The sequence below is a fragment of the Fukomys damarensis genome, unplaced genomic scaffold, assembly GCF_012274545.1.
Source record: "Fukomys damarensis isolate Sample0158 unplaced genomic scaffold, DMR_v1.0_HiC HiC_scaffold_19, whole genome shotgun sequence".
NCBI classification, from domain to species: Eukaryota; Metazoa; Chordata; class Mammalia; order Rodentia; family Bathyergidae; genus Fukomys; species Fukomys damarensis.
Window position 1 is genome coordinate 3,984,408 of NW_022900931.1, and position 15,286 is coordinate 3,999,693.

The 15,286-nt window shown below is 36.6% G+C and overlaps 1 protein-coding gene across 1 annotated transcript in view; it reads left to right on the plus strand.

Moving 5' to 3' along the window:
* Smc1b (structural maintenance of chromosomes 1B) overlaps nt 1-15,286 on the plus strand; it is a 62,234-nt gene that overhangs the window by 15,023 nt on the left and 31,925 nt on the right. Inside the window, exons 6-11 of the mRNA XM_010634336.1 lie at nt 603-861; nt 2,103-2,243; nt 4,705-4,787; nt 5,491-5,698; nt 9,090-9,275; nt 10,066-10,245. Coding sequence (XP_010632638.1) covers nt 603-861; nt 2,103-2,243; nt 4,705-4,787; nt 5,491-5,698; nt 9,090-9,275; nt 10,066-10,245 — 1,057 coding nt within the window. The remainder of the gene's footprint in view (nt 1-602; nt 862-2,102; nt 2,244-4,704; nt 4,788-5,490; nt 5,699-9,089; nt 9,276-10,065; nt 10,246-15,286) is intronic.

Sequence of the window (15,286 nt, forward strand, 5' to 3'; positions counted from 1 at the left end):
TTTTTTTTTTTTTTTTTTTTTTTTTTTGAGGCAGAGTCTCACTATTTAGTTGAAACTGACCTGGAACTTACTGTGTAGCCCAGGTTGATCTCGAACTCTCAGTGATCCTCCTGCCTCAGCCTCCCAAATGCTGGGATTACAGGCGTGTACCACCATGCCCCGCAGAGTACAGTGCTCTTGTATAAGTCCCTTTTTTGGTGTCAGAATTACTTAAACTAGGAGTTTTTCTTCACACTCCTTTATTAAAATTTAATATATTTGTAATATAGTTCTTTTGTCATATGCTGTATTCCATCTGGTACCTCAGTCTCATGAGATTTTATAAAATAAAAAAAAATCTCTACATTAAAATTAGCTCTTGGTGTTGTGAAGTTTTATAGTTTTAGGAAAATTCATTGTTTAAGTGCTCTGTAAAAAATGTCGCATGCTTCATCTACTCACCCCTCCCTGAACTTGCCCAACCTTTGTTAACTATTGATCATTTTAACGATCTCTAGATCTAATTTGTACAATTTAGTTTCGATTGTGATTTGAACAAAAGAACTTCCATTTACATATTAACAAAATCCATTTTCCTCAAAATATCTTTTTTTCCTTTTTAGATCTCTTGAAGCACTTTTAAATCAGAAGAGGCCTCAGTACATTAAAGCCAAAGAAAATACTTCTTACCACCTCAAGAAATTGGATATGTCCAAGAAATCCATAAAGGATTGTGAAAAACAGCGTTCTAAGCAGGAAGACGACATAAAGGCCCTGCAGTCAGAGCTGGTTGATTTAGATAGTGCGTGGAAAAGTTTTGAAAAACAGATTGAAGAAGAAATCTTACGTAAAGGGCGAGACATTGAACTGGAAGCCAGTCAGGTAAAAAAAAAGTCAAAAAGTCAACAAATGGAAAAGCATTTTTCATTGTTTCATTTTATCCATTTTGGGGGCTTTTGTTGTTGTTGTTGTTGTTACTGGGAATCAAACTTGGGACCTTGCATTTGCAGGACAGGCAGCAGAACCACTGAGGTAAATCCCTGGCCCCAGTTTATCTTTTTAATTAGAAAAGTTTAAAGGATGAGTTCTCTGATATTTAAGAGATTATCCTCATAATGTAAATTCTTGGAATTTAAATTTTTAAATTTGTACTCTATCTAAATTTAGTCTTTAGATTAAGCTGTTTTTTCTTTATATGATAGATGGCATTATACAATATTTATAAATGAAAGTCATATAAAACAAGATTACCTGGTATAATTTTATAATGAGTTAGATACTTAGCCAAGTATTTTTAAAGTAAAACAATTGCTTTTTCTGATAGCATAAAAATTTAAAGGTATAGGGTTTTTTGTTTTTGTTTTTGTTTTTTTTGAGACAGGGTCTCACTATGTAGTTGAGACTGACCTGGAACTCACTGTGTAGCCCAGGCTGGTCTCAAACTCCTACTGCCTCAGCCTCCGGAGTGCAGGGATTACAGATGTGCACCACCACGCCCGGCTTAAAGGTGTAGCTTTACATGTGGCTTTGAAGAGATTTGAGCTAAGGGAAAATGATTATGTAAGGTGATTTAAAATGTTCCATGATAGGGGAATATCCAATTTAATACATAACAGATATAATAAGTTAATAGTAAATATAAAAAATACATGGTTGAATTTTTCAAACCTCGACTAAAGTTTATCATCTATCTTTTGTTTTGTTTTGTTTTATTATTTTGGTACCGGGCGTTCAACTCTGGTCCTTGCACTTGTGAGGCAGGTGGCAGAACCACTGAGCTAAATCCCTGGCCCTATCATCTATCTTTTAATTTTATGATAATATTACATTATGTGTCAAAACAGTAGTGACTGTATAAATAGAAAAAATATTTTTTCTGATTCTCCTTTCTCTCATAAGATTTTTTTACAGAGTTTTATATAGCATTTGTTTTGAATATCTTGCTTTCTCTAAAAAGATTAAGATGAGGCTTTCACATCGTGTTCACAAATTTTACTGAAGAAAACGGTTATGATCTAGTTTATATAAAACAAGCTTTTGATTGGATTAGTTATCTGCTAGTCCAGAATGTCGTACAGAGAATTTGCTGTCATGCTTCTTTAAGTTTCCATCTGTTTATATAGCTGGATCATTATAAAGAACTGAAGGAGCAAGTAAGAAAGAAAGTAGCTATAATGACTCAACAGCTGGAGAAGGTGCAGTGGGAACAGAAAGCAGAGAGAGAAAGACTGGCACTGGAGAAGAGGAAGCACGGAGAAGCTCAGGTACTTCCGGTTTATGGTAATGATTTAGGGCTACTGCTGATGACATTGTGCTCCCTTTGTAATTAACATATATATGGATGTACTGCAAACGTAAATAGTTTTTAAAATTCTAGGAGGGTGGGGTTTAGCTCAATGGTAGAATGCTGAGGCCTTGGGTTCAATCACCAACATGGCAAAAATAGAAAAAATTTTCTGGATTATGTGTTCTGCTCCTAGTGTTATTTAGATATTTTTTGTTTTGTTTTGTTTTTTGATACAAGGTCTCACTATGTAGTGAGACTGACCTGGAATTTACTGTGTAGCCCTGGCCGGTCTCGAACTCACAGCGGTCCTCCTGCCTCAGCCTCCTGAGTGCTGAGATTATAGGCATGCGCCACCACGCTCAGCTTATTTAGATACTTTTTAATGGTTACAATGGGAAAAGACAGTGCCTCCATTCATAGATTCAGTGTTATATAGGTAGTGATAAGTGTGTTCCTAAGATACAGTCTGTTTTCTTATATGTCTTTTAGTCCAGTAAGGTTAGGAGGAAGGCAGAGGGAAAAAATAAATATCCTAGTAGAGATGAATGCAGTCATTTGAAAATATGCAAGACTAATTCACTTTGCCCTCTGTAACCTTGGGTTCTGCTTCTGTGGACTTAACAAATCAAGGATTGAAAATATTTGAGAAAAAAATGTACACGTTGCAGACATTTTCCTGTCGTTATTTCCTAATTACACTATTACGCCTATTTGCACAGCATTTACATTGTATAGGTATCTTAAGTAATCTAGGCAGGATTTAAAAGGCACAGGAGGATTGTGTAGGTTGTACTCAGATGCTGCTGTGTTTCTACAAGGAACATGAGTACCTGTGGATCATCTAACAGAGGGTTCTGGAATCCCATGGATTGAGGGCGTCCCCCATGGAGTGAGGGGATGACTGACTGTAGCCCGAAAGCAGCTAGTTAATCATCAGCAGCAGTAACCATCCAGACAGCTTAACAGTGATCTGCCTCAATGAGGCACAGTGGGCTTCCAGCAACCTTAATCTTTGCTTAATGTGCATACTCTCAATAGATAACTGAATTATTTAATGCCTCTGTACTTTGATTTCTTCATTTGTACAACAAGGATAGCCTTGTCTGCCTTATAGTGATGGGCAGATTGAATAGTTGCGAATGACTGTGACAAGTCACCAAGCATCTAGTCTCCCTCTTAATGCATCATGACCTTCTTTCTGAAGACTGAGAACTCAGCTACAAAATCATAGCACATTCAACAAAAGGAACAGTCCATTATGGAGTTTCTGGGCCATTGTGGCATTATAATGTAGTGTGTATTTGTATATACTTTGTGCCAAGCACTGCTGTGAACCCAGTTTGACCTCAAAGACCCTGATACGGAGGATGTTGCTATATTCCCATTTGTGTTTTTTCTCTTGTGTGCATTCATTGCCTTGGTGATCTATAACCACACAGCTTTAAATACCATACTGCAAATTTTTTGTCTCCAGCTCAGACCTTCAAAACTTCAACCTTCAACCTATATATCCAGCTACTTCCTCAGCATCTCAAGCTTATGTCCCACACTGAATTTCTGACCTTCCCACCCACCACCAACTCCACACACTCTACAGTCTTTCTGATAAACGGTGATGACAATTCAGTCTTCCTGGTTGCTCAGGGTGCCAAAATGTGGAGCCTATCTCTTAACTCTTTCGACAAATTTCTGGTGGTTCCACCTTCAAAATATACCAAAAATCAAGGGAAATAGGAAGAAAAGGGCTAAAGGTGTAGGGGAAGTGGGAAGGGTAGGGGAAAGGAAATAACTCTACAGTCTTTCTGATAAACGGTGATGACAATTCAGTCTTCCTGGTTGCTCAGGGTGCCAAAATGTGGAGCCTATCTCTTAACTCTTTCGACAAATTTCTGGTGGTTCCACCTTCAAAATATACCAAAAATCAAGGGAAATAGGAAGAAAAGGGCTAAAGGTGTAGGGGAAGTGGGAAGGGTAGGGGAAAGGAAATAAGGGAAAAAAAGATATATATATCAAGAATCTCTCCATTTCCACTGCTGTCACTTTGGTCCAGTTCACCATTTTTAAGGTTTGGATCAGTGTGGTAGCCTACCAGTTTCTCTGTTTTTGCCCTTGACTCCTACTCAAGAGTTACAACATAGAAACCAAAATAAGACTTGTATTATATAAGTCAAATCGGAAAACCTAATCTTTTAAAACTCTCCATTGGCTCCCAGAACACATAAATTTTAACTCAAGGTCCTTAAATGGCTGTGACAGTTTAGCCAGACTGTCAACCTGGCTGCCTTTCAAAATTAAAATATGCTTTTATAAATATTTTCATTAACTGTATTTGATATAGTTCACATGTGTAACAGTTTACAGTGTATAGTGAGTTTAAGATGTGATTTTATTGGTTTGGGATTGCTATAATTGACTTTAGGTTTCATTTCCTCTTTTAGGGAAATCTAAAACAAATAAATGAACAAATAGAAGATCATAAAAAGCGAATAGAGAAGTTGGAGGAATATACAAAGACATGCATGTAAGTAGAGGTAAACTACCCATGAAACTATCTTACATCTCTAGAGTCCAGTATATTTCTATTTATCAAAGAATATTCCCACTGTTTCAATGGTAGGCCATTGTTTTTATTTCACTATAGAGCATTAGAGGTTATTCTTAACTATGTCATAAATAAAAGATTTAAATTTTGAAAATAAATATAAAACGGTGATGAAACTTAACACCCCTTTTAAAGTATATTGGTATTTTGTGTAGAAGTGATGAGTTATGTTGTGAAAACTAATACAACCTAGAAATTTTACCAGTAAGAATTTCTTTTGAATTGGCATTTCCTTGTTATTAAGCTCATGATGATTGTTCTGGTTGAAGTTAGCTGTCTTTATTTTTTCAGTATGTAGAAAAATGTATTTTTTTCAATTGATTTTTTTTGTGGGGAGGTGGGTCCTAGGGATCGAACTCAGGACCTTCTGCTTGAGAGGCAGGCAGTGGCACCACTGAGCTAAAACCTTAGCAGAAAAATGTATTCTTTTAATCAGTGGAGAGGTCGATAGGTCTTTTGCTCATGTTTAGTGTTAAATGTGTTGCATTGTATGTTTTAGCCTTTAAAAACTGGTAGAGCACCACTGTGTTCTTCTGCAAATCAGACAAGAGAGTATGCTGCGTCTGGTAGTTTCTAAGTTTTGATTTATCTTTTTGCTATATAATTCATTGTTGCTTTGTAGGGATTTGTTGCATGAGAAAAGACAGCAAGAAGAAACCCTGGTAGGTGAAATTGGAAAAGCAAAATCAAGAATGTCTGAAGTTAATGAAGAATTGAATCGTATTACAAGTGACTTGCAGAATGCTGGAATTGATAACCATGAAGGAAAACGTGAGCAAAAGAGAGCAGAAGTGCTGGAGCACCTTAAAAGACTGTACCCAGATTCTGTGGTAAGTAGAATAAAGAAAGAAGAAGGGCTGTGCTTGCTCCTTTGGGGAAATAATCTTTTTGGGGATTACCACTATGAGGTTTTAGGTCAGAAAATATGTTTTTGTTTCATTTTTGTGGTACTGAGGTATTTCAGAAACCTTTTGTGTTTTGTACTTGACAGTTTATGTCTGTGTAAATATTACAGTAATAATTAGGGTGAGATAGAAGAAACTTTCCAGTATTTGTAGATGAGAACTTACTGTGGAGAAGCGTGACATAAAGGCAGTGCCCAGCAACTCGTGTGGACCGATAGCCCCAAAGGACTTGGGTGTCATGAAGTAGTCTGAGCCCCTCCTAGACAGACGGCATCAAACCTCATGTTCCTTGTGGTTTCATTTACTTAAAAAATATTCTCAGCAGATATTGTTGGCATATTTTTATTCTGTAAGTCAGGCTGCATCCAGGATTACTACATGTATTTCACTGACTGGAATACAGTGATCTCCCCTGTTGTTTGGGATGTCAGCCTCACACTGTTACTTCCTAAGGTATCGGGTCTGGCATCTGACTCCTGTCACAGACACCAGCGTGCCCTGTCCTTTCCTTATTTTGTGACAGTCTCTTTTCAGTGTTGGCACCTGTAACCACTGCCCTATTTCAAAACATCTGTGATTGGCCTCTGTGGTAACACTCTTGTGGTTTGCTTCCTACCTCTGTCCACCCATCTGTTCATCTCCTTTATAACTTTTTTTTTTCTATGTGACTCTTCTATGGGTTTTGACTTCTGGATAATGATGCAGGAATAAGATTGGGTCACAGAATCTTGTTTCCTAAATTTCTAATAGAATGATAAAAATTAGTAAAACAAAAGAACAATAACAAAAAGTTCAACATCCAAACAACCTAATGCCATAAAATCTAGGAAATGGCAGCAGTTCTGAACTTTTTCTTAAGTTAAACTGATGAATTGACTAATTCCTGAGAATCCACAGGCGGGAACATGTATACAGTTATTTGTTTCTCTTTCCTCTTTAACTGGGAAAAGTTCGATTTTAAAACTGATGAGGGCCAGGGATTTAGCTCAGTGGTTCCACCACCTGCCTCACAAGCGCGGGGACCCAAGTTTGACCCCTGGTACCAAAAGCAGAAAACTCAAAAATAAATAAAACTGATGAATCCGGAAACAAACCAGTTATGTTCTCTGATGGAAATGAAGAATCTCTGGCTCCTCGTTAAGTTGAGGGGCCATATTGAAGACCTCCTTCCAAAGTGAGGTGGGTCTTCCTACCCTGAAATAGAAGAACCTTGGTATGGAACACTAATAAAAAGCTCAGAACAAAGGGCAGAACCAGATACTCAAGCAAGACTGTATTTGTACAGAGCCATGGCCTTCGGTGATAAGAACATGGGTAGAATAGAAAATACTGTATGCGTTCTTTCAGCTGTTGCTCAGAGGAGATAACCACCTAGTTCTGTGGGAAAGGAGCCAAGAAGTTATGAGTAACAGCAAACTAAAGGTCTAAATAGAGCTGCCATGTTAAACATAAGTGGAGAGAATCACGATAGCAGCTACAGGCACATATAGTAATAAAGAGAATGTATTTTAATGTGTTTAGAAGAGCCAAGTTTAGAATGTTACAGGACAAAATTCCCTGTATTTTGTGCTATAGAAAATTTAATAAGATCTTAAAGTACTAAAAATAGCTTCAAATGTGAGGTAAAACAAACTTAAAAAGAAATACAGAGCTAAGAAAGCAAGATCAAATATTATTATGAATAACAATCCAAACTTAATTAATAACAGACTAATAAATATTGAAGGGTGGGATACACAGCCAAACATAAAATTATTGACCCAAAATAGAGGCTTCAGATAGTGAGAGGTGAGTGGAAAAGAAAAAGACAGAGATTTAAACAAAGAAGGAAAAAACATTGGAAGGCAATGATCTATCATAATAAGAAAATTGGCATACCTAAAGTAAAACAACAAATGGTCCAAAAATATAAAATTAAATCATTAGTTATTCTAGGAACAATTGCGTCATGATGATTTATACTCCGATATTTTCTAGTAAAGGTTTTTAATTTCAGCCACTTTTTTTGGCAATACTCTGGTACTAAGGATTGAACCCAGGGCCTTTGCACTGAGCTTTATCTCCAACCCTTTTCTGTTGTTTTTTTAATTTAAAGCAGGGTCTCATTAAGTTCCCCAGGCTGGGCTCAAACTTGTAACCCTCTCCAGAGTGCTGGGATTACAGGCATGTCCCACTATGCCCAGCTTTGGCCATTCATCTAACCTCAGCTCAAATAACACCTCTTTGGGAGAAACCTTCTTTCTTTTTTTATTTTTGTTCTGTTTTATTTTTTGTTTTTATAGCATCTTTTTTTTGCTCATTAATTTTATTAGTACCTTTTATGTATATAATATGATGACATTCATCGTTGGGAATTCGTACCTTTAGGTAGTACATCTTGGTTCTTATATTTTCCCCTTTCCCCTGCCCTCCCTTCAATCTTTCCACCCCTCCCTATTTACAAAGATTTTGTTTCCATTTTTTCTTTTTCTCATATTTTTTCCTTTCACTTCTTTCCTTTCCCCTACTCCTCCTACTTCCTCCTTCCCTTTAGACCTTTTTTTTCCTGTTTCATATTATCTGTTATACATTTTGATTCTTATTTACACTTAAGTTTCTCACACCAGAAAAACTATTTGGTATTTACACATCTGTCCTATTTATTTCACTTAAGAGTATAGTGTCAACGTGCATCCACTTAGCTATATATGTGCTGCTGAAAGAAGCATAGCATTCACTTAGCTATAAATGACTCTAGTTTCTCATTGTTTATGGCTGAATAGTACTCATTTTATATTAAAAAAAAAAACCCACACCTTCTTTATGAAGTCTCCAGTTGATGGGCAATTGGACTATTTCCAAGTTTTAGCTATTACAAACTGTGCCACTATAAACATGGGTGAGCATATATCACTGTGGTATGATTCTTTTGGGAAGATACCCAGTAGGGGAGTAGCTGGAGGAAGATTCCTTCTTTCTGACTTCTTAGGCCAACCTAGCCCCTGATTGTACCCTCAAAATACTAAACTTCATTACCTTATCTAGCTCTGCTTTGTACATCCTTTTGATTATTTTTGTCTTTCTCCCTTATTAGGCTGAAAATTTTTATGAGATTAAAACTATCTGCTTTGTTCAGTAATGTCTAGTTCAGTCTCAGAATGTAATAGGTGCCTTATAGATTCTTTTCAAAGAATAAATTAATGAATGAATATTATTTAATAACAGTACTTTTATAAAATTACAGTTGTTTTTGCCTATGCTGCTTTTATTACTAGAAAGTAGAGAATTATGTTTCTCACCAATGTATTTGTTTTTCTCTTTTTTGAAACCTGAAAAGTTTGGAAGGCTGCTTGACCTGTGTCACCCCATTCATAAGAAGTACCAGCTGGCTGTGACTAAGCTCTTTGGTCGGTACATGGTTGCCATTGTAGTCTCCTCTGAAAAGGTGGCAAAAGATTGTATTCGATTTCTGAAAGAGGAAAGAGCTGAACCTGAAACATTCCTCGCTCTAGATTACCTTGATGTAAGAAAGTAGCAATTTTTGGTATTAAGTAGTCATTAAATCTTGTCTCTTTATTTGTCTTGCATAAAACTATGGCCACTTGGGAAAAAATTGTGTCATAGATTCCTGTTAATAGTCACCCAGGTGACTGGTGTTAATGGATTGGTAGATGAAGAATGATACCTCAAGGCTGCTGTCTTTCTTGATACTGTATCTTCCTAGTTCAGTTTTGCCATAATTCTGCCTCAGGGTTTTTAAGTTCATTGCTCTTTCAGTGCACCACTCTACCCACTGGCCAACAATATATTTTATTCCATAGAAAACTAGAAGAAATCGACCAGGTGTTTAGCTCAGTGGTTCCACCGCCTGCCTCACATCGCAAGGTCCCAAGTTCGATTCCCGGTACAAAAAAAAAAAAAAAATTAGAAGAAATACATAAGACATATGTGGTCTGTTGGTGAAATGCCAACTCAGCCTCAGGTATAAACTTCTGGTCCAATCTGTCAGATCTTGGTGGAGCAGGCTAAATTTTGAGCTTTGGTGTAAGTATGGAGATGCTTTAGCATATCCAGAATCCAGAATTCTATTATATGATTGGTTTTTCTTTGCCTGCTAAAGAAAATTATTCAGTTTGGTCCAGGAGTCAAGAACCCTGAACTGCAGGCAGAAAACACAGCTGATAAGAGCACATATGCTAAAGGTTGATGCCCCCTCTTTTGTTGTCATGCTTCTGTGTTTTATGGGTATGTAATGAATGTTTGTATTTGTATTTAGTGTAACTAATGTATGAAATATTTTTTAAATCTTCCAGATAAAGCCAATCAATGAAAGGCTAAGGGAGATTAAAGGCTGTAAAATGATGATTGATGTCATAAAGACTCAGTTTCCTCAGCTGAAGAAAGTGATTCAGTTTGTTTGTGGAAATGGCCTTGTCTGTGAGACTGTGGAAGAAGCCAGACATACTGCATTTGGTGGACCTGAGAGACGGAAAGTAAGAAAGGAAACTTGGGTTGCACTGTTGGTTAAGTTGAATCTGTATTTGTAAGACACCCCTCCTCTCTCTCCCTCCACCCCCCGTCTGTTTGTCTGTCTGTCTCTCTCTCTCACACACACACACACATTTATATATGTTTTCATATATCTAAGAAAAATCAACATAGAATCCAAGATGGTTATCACTTCAGTAGTCTATTTATAATGTTGAATTTTTCAAAAATTAACTTCTGTAGCATTTCCCAACACCAGGAATTATATGCTAGAAATTAGACTTATTATAATATTCCGAGGTAGTTGACTTCTTTTTAATTTATATGGAATAAGTGTTTTTACTAAACCCCAGATTTTCCCTGCATTTTCCTAAATATGTAAATATGTTTTTGAACAGAAAGAAAGATTTTAGGTGCTTGACTTACATACTGAGTTCTTACATGTTTAATGGAGGTGCTATTTTATATATCAGAGTTTAACACAGTTGAATGTATAATAGAACAACTGAAATGACATTCCCGAATGGTGATCTCTGAAGGAAATAATTTTGGTTTTAAAAATAACATTATTGTATTACATCTGAATAGTCTCTATTTAGTTGAGCAGTGTTAAATTTCTCAAATTATCCGACAGAAGTTTTTTTTTAATTAAATTTATGATGAAGTCTAAATAGTGCCTAAGGGTACAAAGTCTAAAATAAGACCAGAGAAGCTACTTAGTAATTTAGTATTTAGGCAAGCTTCTAAACCCCTCATTCGATTATGAGAGTTAAGTAACATCAGGCATAATTCTATGATAGTTCCTGGTAAATAATTCTCAAAAAGTGGCAGTCATTTTATTATTTATTAGTCAACATGTTTACCTGGAATGTCCAAAATTGCAGATTAATACAAAGCAAGCTAATCTTATGAGACGTGAAGATTTCCAGCATTAAAAACATTCATTCATTTACCTGGCATAATTTAACTCTTCATTTGTTTTGGTGCTTTTTCAGTAATACTGTTAATGATGTGATCACTTTAGTAATCACTGTCATTGATTTCCACATATCAAATTTAAGCAGGAATAATAAGTCAGACATAAGGATCTCTTCCTTATATATGCTACCTAATTAACTATACTAGAATTGACTTGTGTATTTGTGAAACATTGTAAAATTGATTTTTAAAGATGTGTACAGTCAATTTAAAGAAATCATGAACATAGAGCTATTTATTCATTCATGTATCAAGTATTTAGTTTCTCTCTTGTCCATAGTAAAATGCTTGATCTATTTAGGTTTGTTTTGTTCTTACTGGTATTTGAAAAATTCAGTCTGTTTTGTTTGTTTGTTTGTTTGTTTTAGTAAACCATTGCAGTTTTAATTTGCATTTCTTGAATCACTAGCAAGACTTTGTATTGTTTGTGAGCCATTTGTATTGCTGCCCCACTGACAACTTGTGTGACAGTTTTATTTGCCTCTTAACTACATTTGAGGGACTTTATATATAATTTTCTGTGTTTTGGGTTGGTTGAAACACTCAGATCTCACATTTTCATAACAATTGTCATTGTCCACAATTTGTGCTTTTGATTTTTCCATAGACTTGATATCATATTTTAAATTTTTCTTCCTTTGAGCATTGCAAGTGACATCAAAAAATGCTTTGGCTTAATCATAAACAATAGTACATTTAAACTAGATAATATAAATCACAGCAGCTCCACTAGCTGTGCTTTGGGTACCTTATTATTGTGATATCTCAGTTTTTAAGTATTTTAAAAAACATATATCAGTATTTTAAAATCTAGAATCTCTTTATGTGCATGTGATTATTCTGTCTGTCCCATGGATTCCATTATCCATTCCAGATATACGACAGTTACTTCTTCTTTCACCCAAAGATCAGTTGTTACTCTAAAGCATATAGAGAAAGATGTTTTTATACATTCCCCTTTTAAACAGACCTAGAAAAATGTCATTAAGTAGCTCTATAATTTGTGAAAAGTTCATTTTTTCAAAAATTGAGCAGGACTGGGGTGTAACTCAGAGATAGAGTGTGTATTTAGTACTCTGTGTGTGACCCTGGGTTCAGTCCCCAGAGCAACAACAATAAAACCCCACCAAAAATATCCCAAACAAAAAGTAAATAAAAGTACCTGTTACTATACTACTGGGTACTCTAAATTTCATACCTTCTTTAAGAATAAGTTCCAGATAGATTAGAACTATAAATGTAAAATAATGAAAGTACAAATGTTTTTAGAGAAACCATGGGAATATTTACTTAATCTCATATAGGAAAGCCTTTTCTTTTTTCTTTTTGTACTGGGGATCAAACTCAGGACCTTGCATTTGTGGGGCAGGCGAGGAAAACCATTACAGTGTGACAAAAACTTGGATAAACTGACATAAAGAATTTCTGCATGGCAAAACTATCATAAGCAGAGTTGGTGATATAGCTCAGTGGTAAAATACTTAACTAGTATTCATGAGGTCCTAGGTTTAGACCCCAGCAATGTAAAAAAAAAATCATAAGGAAAATTATGCCAGATTGAGGAACATATTTGTAACTCATAGTAAAGAGCAAAATTTCTTGCAAATCAATAAGGAAAAAACCAGTCATACCGTAAAGAAATGAACAAAGAATATGAACAGACAGGTGTGGTGACATACAGCTGTAATCCCAACACTGGGAAGCTGAGGCAGGAAGATTGCAAACCCGAACCCAGCCTACACAACTTAACATAATGTGACCCTGTTTTTTAAAAATTTAAAAAGGGTCTTAGATTCATTTCCCAGTAACACATACCCACTTGCACGTGCATAAAACAGGAACTAACTATTTTTATAAAAGGAAATACACTAATTCTACCTCACTTATGCTATGGGAAATACCAATTAAAACTATATTGTGGTATTATTTTTTCTTGTCAGGTCAACCAACATCAAAAATTTCATAATCTTTTATGGGGAGAGAAGCTCTTCTATTCCCAGCTGTGGGAGTATAAATTTACCATCTCTGTGAAGGGCAGCTCTACCTATTGTAGTTTTCATAGGGAATTAGATATTGGTGCACTCACAGCTTTATGCAGTGATGTGTGTTCACTGAACTATTGTGTCCCCTAGGAAAAACTGGAACCAACCATCAATATAAGACTAGTTAAATAAAAATATAAAGTTCCTATAGCAGAATACTGTGCAACTTCTCAAAAACAATTATGTTCTCTCTGTATAAGTATGATAAGTATGAGATGGTCTCCAAGCTACAGTATAGTCTGTTTAAAAAACAACATGTACAACAGTGTGTAACTCAAGGGAAGTTGTGGTTCTTGTTGGACTTCTTGATGGTGGCCATTCTTTGGGGGATGAGATGTAATCTCAGTGTTATTTTAATTTACGTTTCTCTGACATCTGGTGATGTTGAGTATTTCATCATGTATTTAATGGCCATCTGTACTTCTTTGGGTGAAATGTGTATTCATTTCAGTTGCCCATTTTTTATTGGATCTTTTATTTGGGGAAGGCTCTACTTTTTTGAGTTTTTTATGCTAGATGTCCTCAGTCTGAGGAATAGCTGGCAAAAAAAATTTTCTCTCCATTCATAGGTTGACTTTTCATTCTGTTAGTTGTTTCTTTTGCTGTGCAGAACTTTTTAACTTGATATGGTTCCATATGTTGATTTTGGTGCTATTTCCTGTGGTGCAACCAAATATCTGTTCAGCAAGTCTTTAGCTATGCTTATGAGTTCAAGAATTTTACCTATTTTGTCTTCAAGCAGGTTAAAAACTTCCATTTTAACATTTAGTTCTTTGGTCAATTTTGATTTCCGTTTAGTACATGATGAGAGATATGGGTCTAGATTCAGTCCTCTGCGTGTGGACAGCCACTTTCCCCATCTCCATTGAATAAGAGGTCATCTTTCTTCCAGTGTATGTTTTGGCCCCTTTGTCAAAGATCGAATAGTTTATTGTACTTGGAGTTATTCCTGCATCCTCTATTCTGTTCCATTGATCCTCATGTCCATTTTTGTGCCAGTATGTGTGGAATTTATTTTGATATGTATTGTTAGATATATGTATTAGCTTTTTTACCCTAAATGGTCCTAATATTCTTGTTTATGAGGTCCTGGGGATTGAACTAAGGCTTTACCACGAAGCTACATCCCCAGTTCTTTTTTCATTATTTATTTTGAGACACGTCTTGCCAAGTTGCCTGTATTGGGCTCAGACTTTTCATCCTTCTGCCTCAGTCTCTGCTCTGTCTAAGCCTCTGTTCTGACTTTTTCTCCCCTGGCCCCTCACCAGCCCCACCAGGCCTTGGTGGGCCCCTTCTGTGTTTTCCTCTGATGGTTCCCAGGGGCTCCAGATCTGACCTGTCTGTTGACCTTGTCTCTCAGTTACTGCTCTTTTTCTGCTCTCCCTGTGGCACAGGCTCTCTCACTCACAGTCTCTGTTACTCCTCCGTGCCCCTTGCCAGTGCCTGCCACTGCCCTTTCCCTGTCTGCCTCCTGCCCATCTATGTCCGAGGCTAAAGCTGCCTGCTTCTTCCCCTCCCTTCCCAAGACAACCTAGACTTCATCATGGCCAGTCTAGCAGTGGCCATTATATGTAAATAGCATTGAGCGGAAGACGTCAGGGAAGTTTCTCATCATCTTCTTTCCTGGAACACAGATGTTCTGGATGCTGTAGGAGACATCTTGGGCCACACAATGACTGAAGAGACACACACAGAGAGCACATATAAAGAGCTTTACTGGGAAGCATCAAGCAGTAGAGCCTTGTGGCTCCTTGGCTTTGTTCCAGAGAGGTGTGCTTTGGCCACACAAAATCAGCATTTTTGAAAAATCCTCAGGAGAACCTGCTCATAATTTTAGATCTTTCTGAGGCAGTTGAAGGAGATGCCAGAGTATGTTAACAGTGGACCTCCTGGTCAGGGATATCGCCTGATAGGCCAGAGCTCAGCCATAGCTCCTGGCCACTGTTGCTGGCATCAGTAGAGATGTGGTGCTCTTCAAAGACAGTGCAGCCCCAATGAGCTAATTCCTGGGGGAACAGGAATCCCC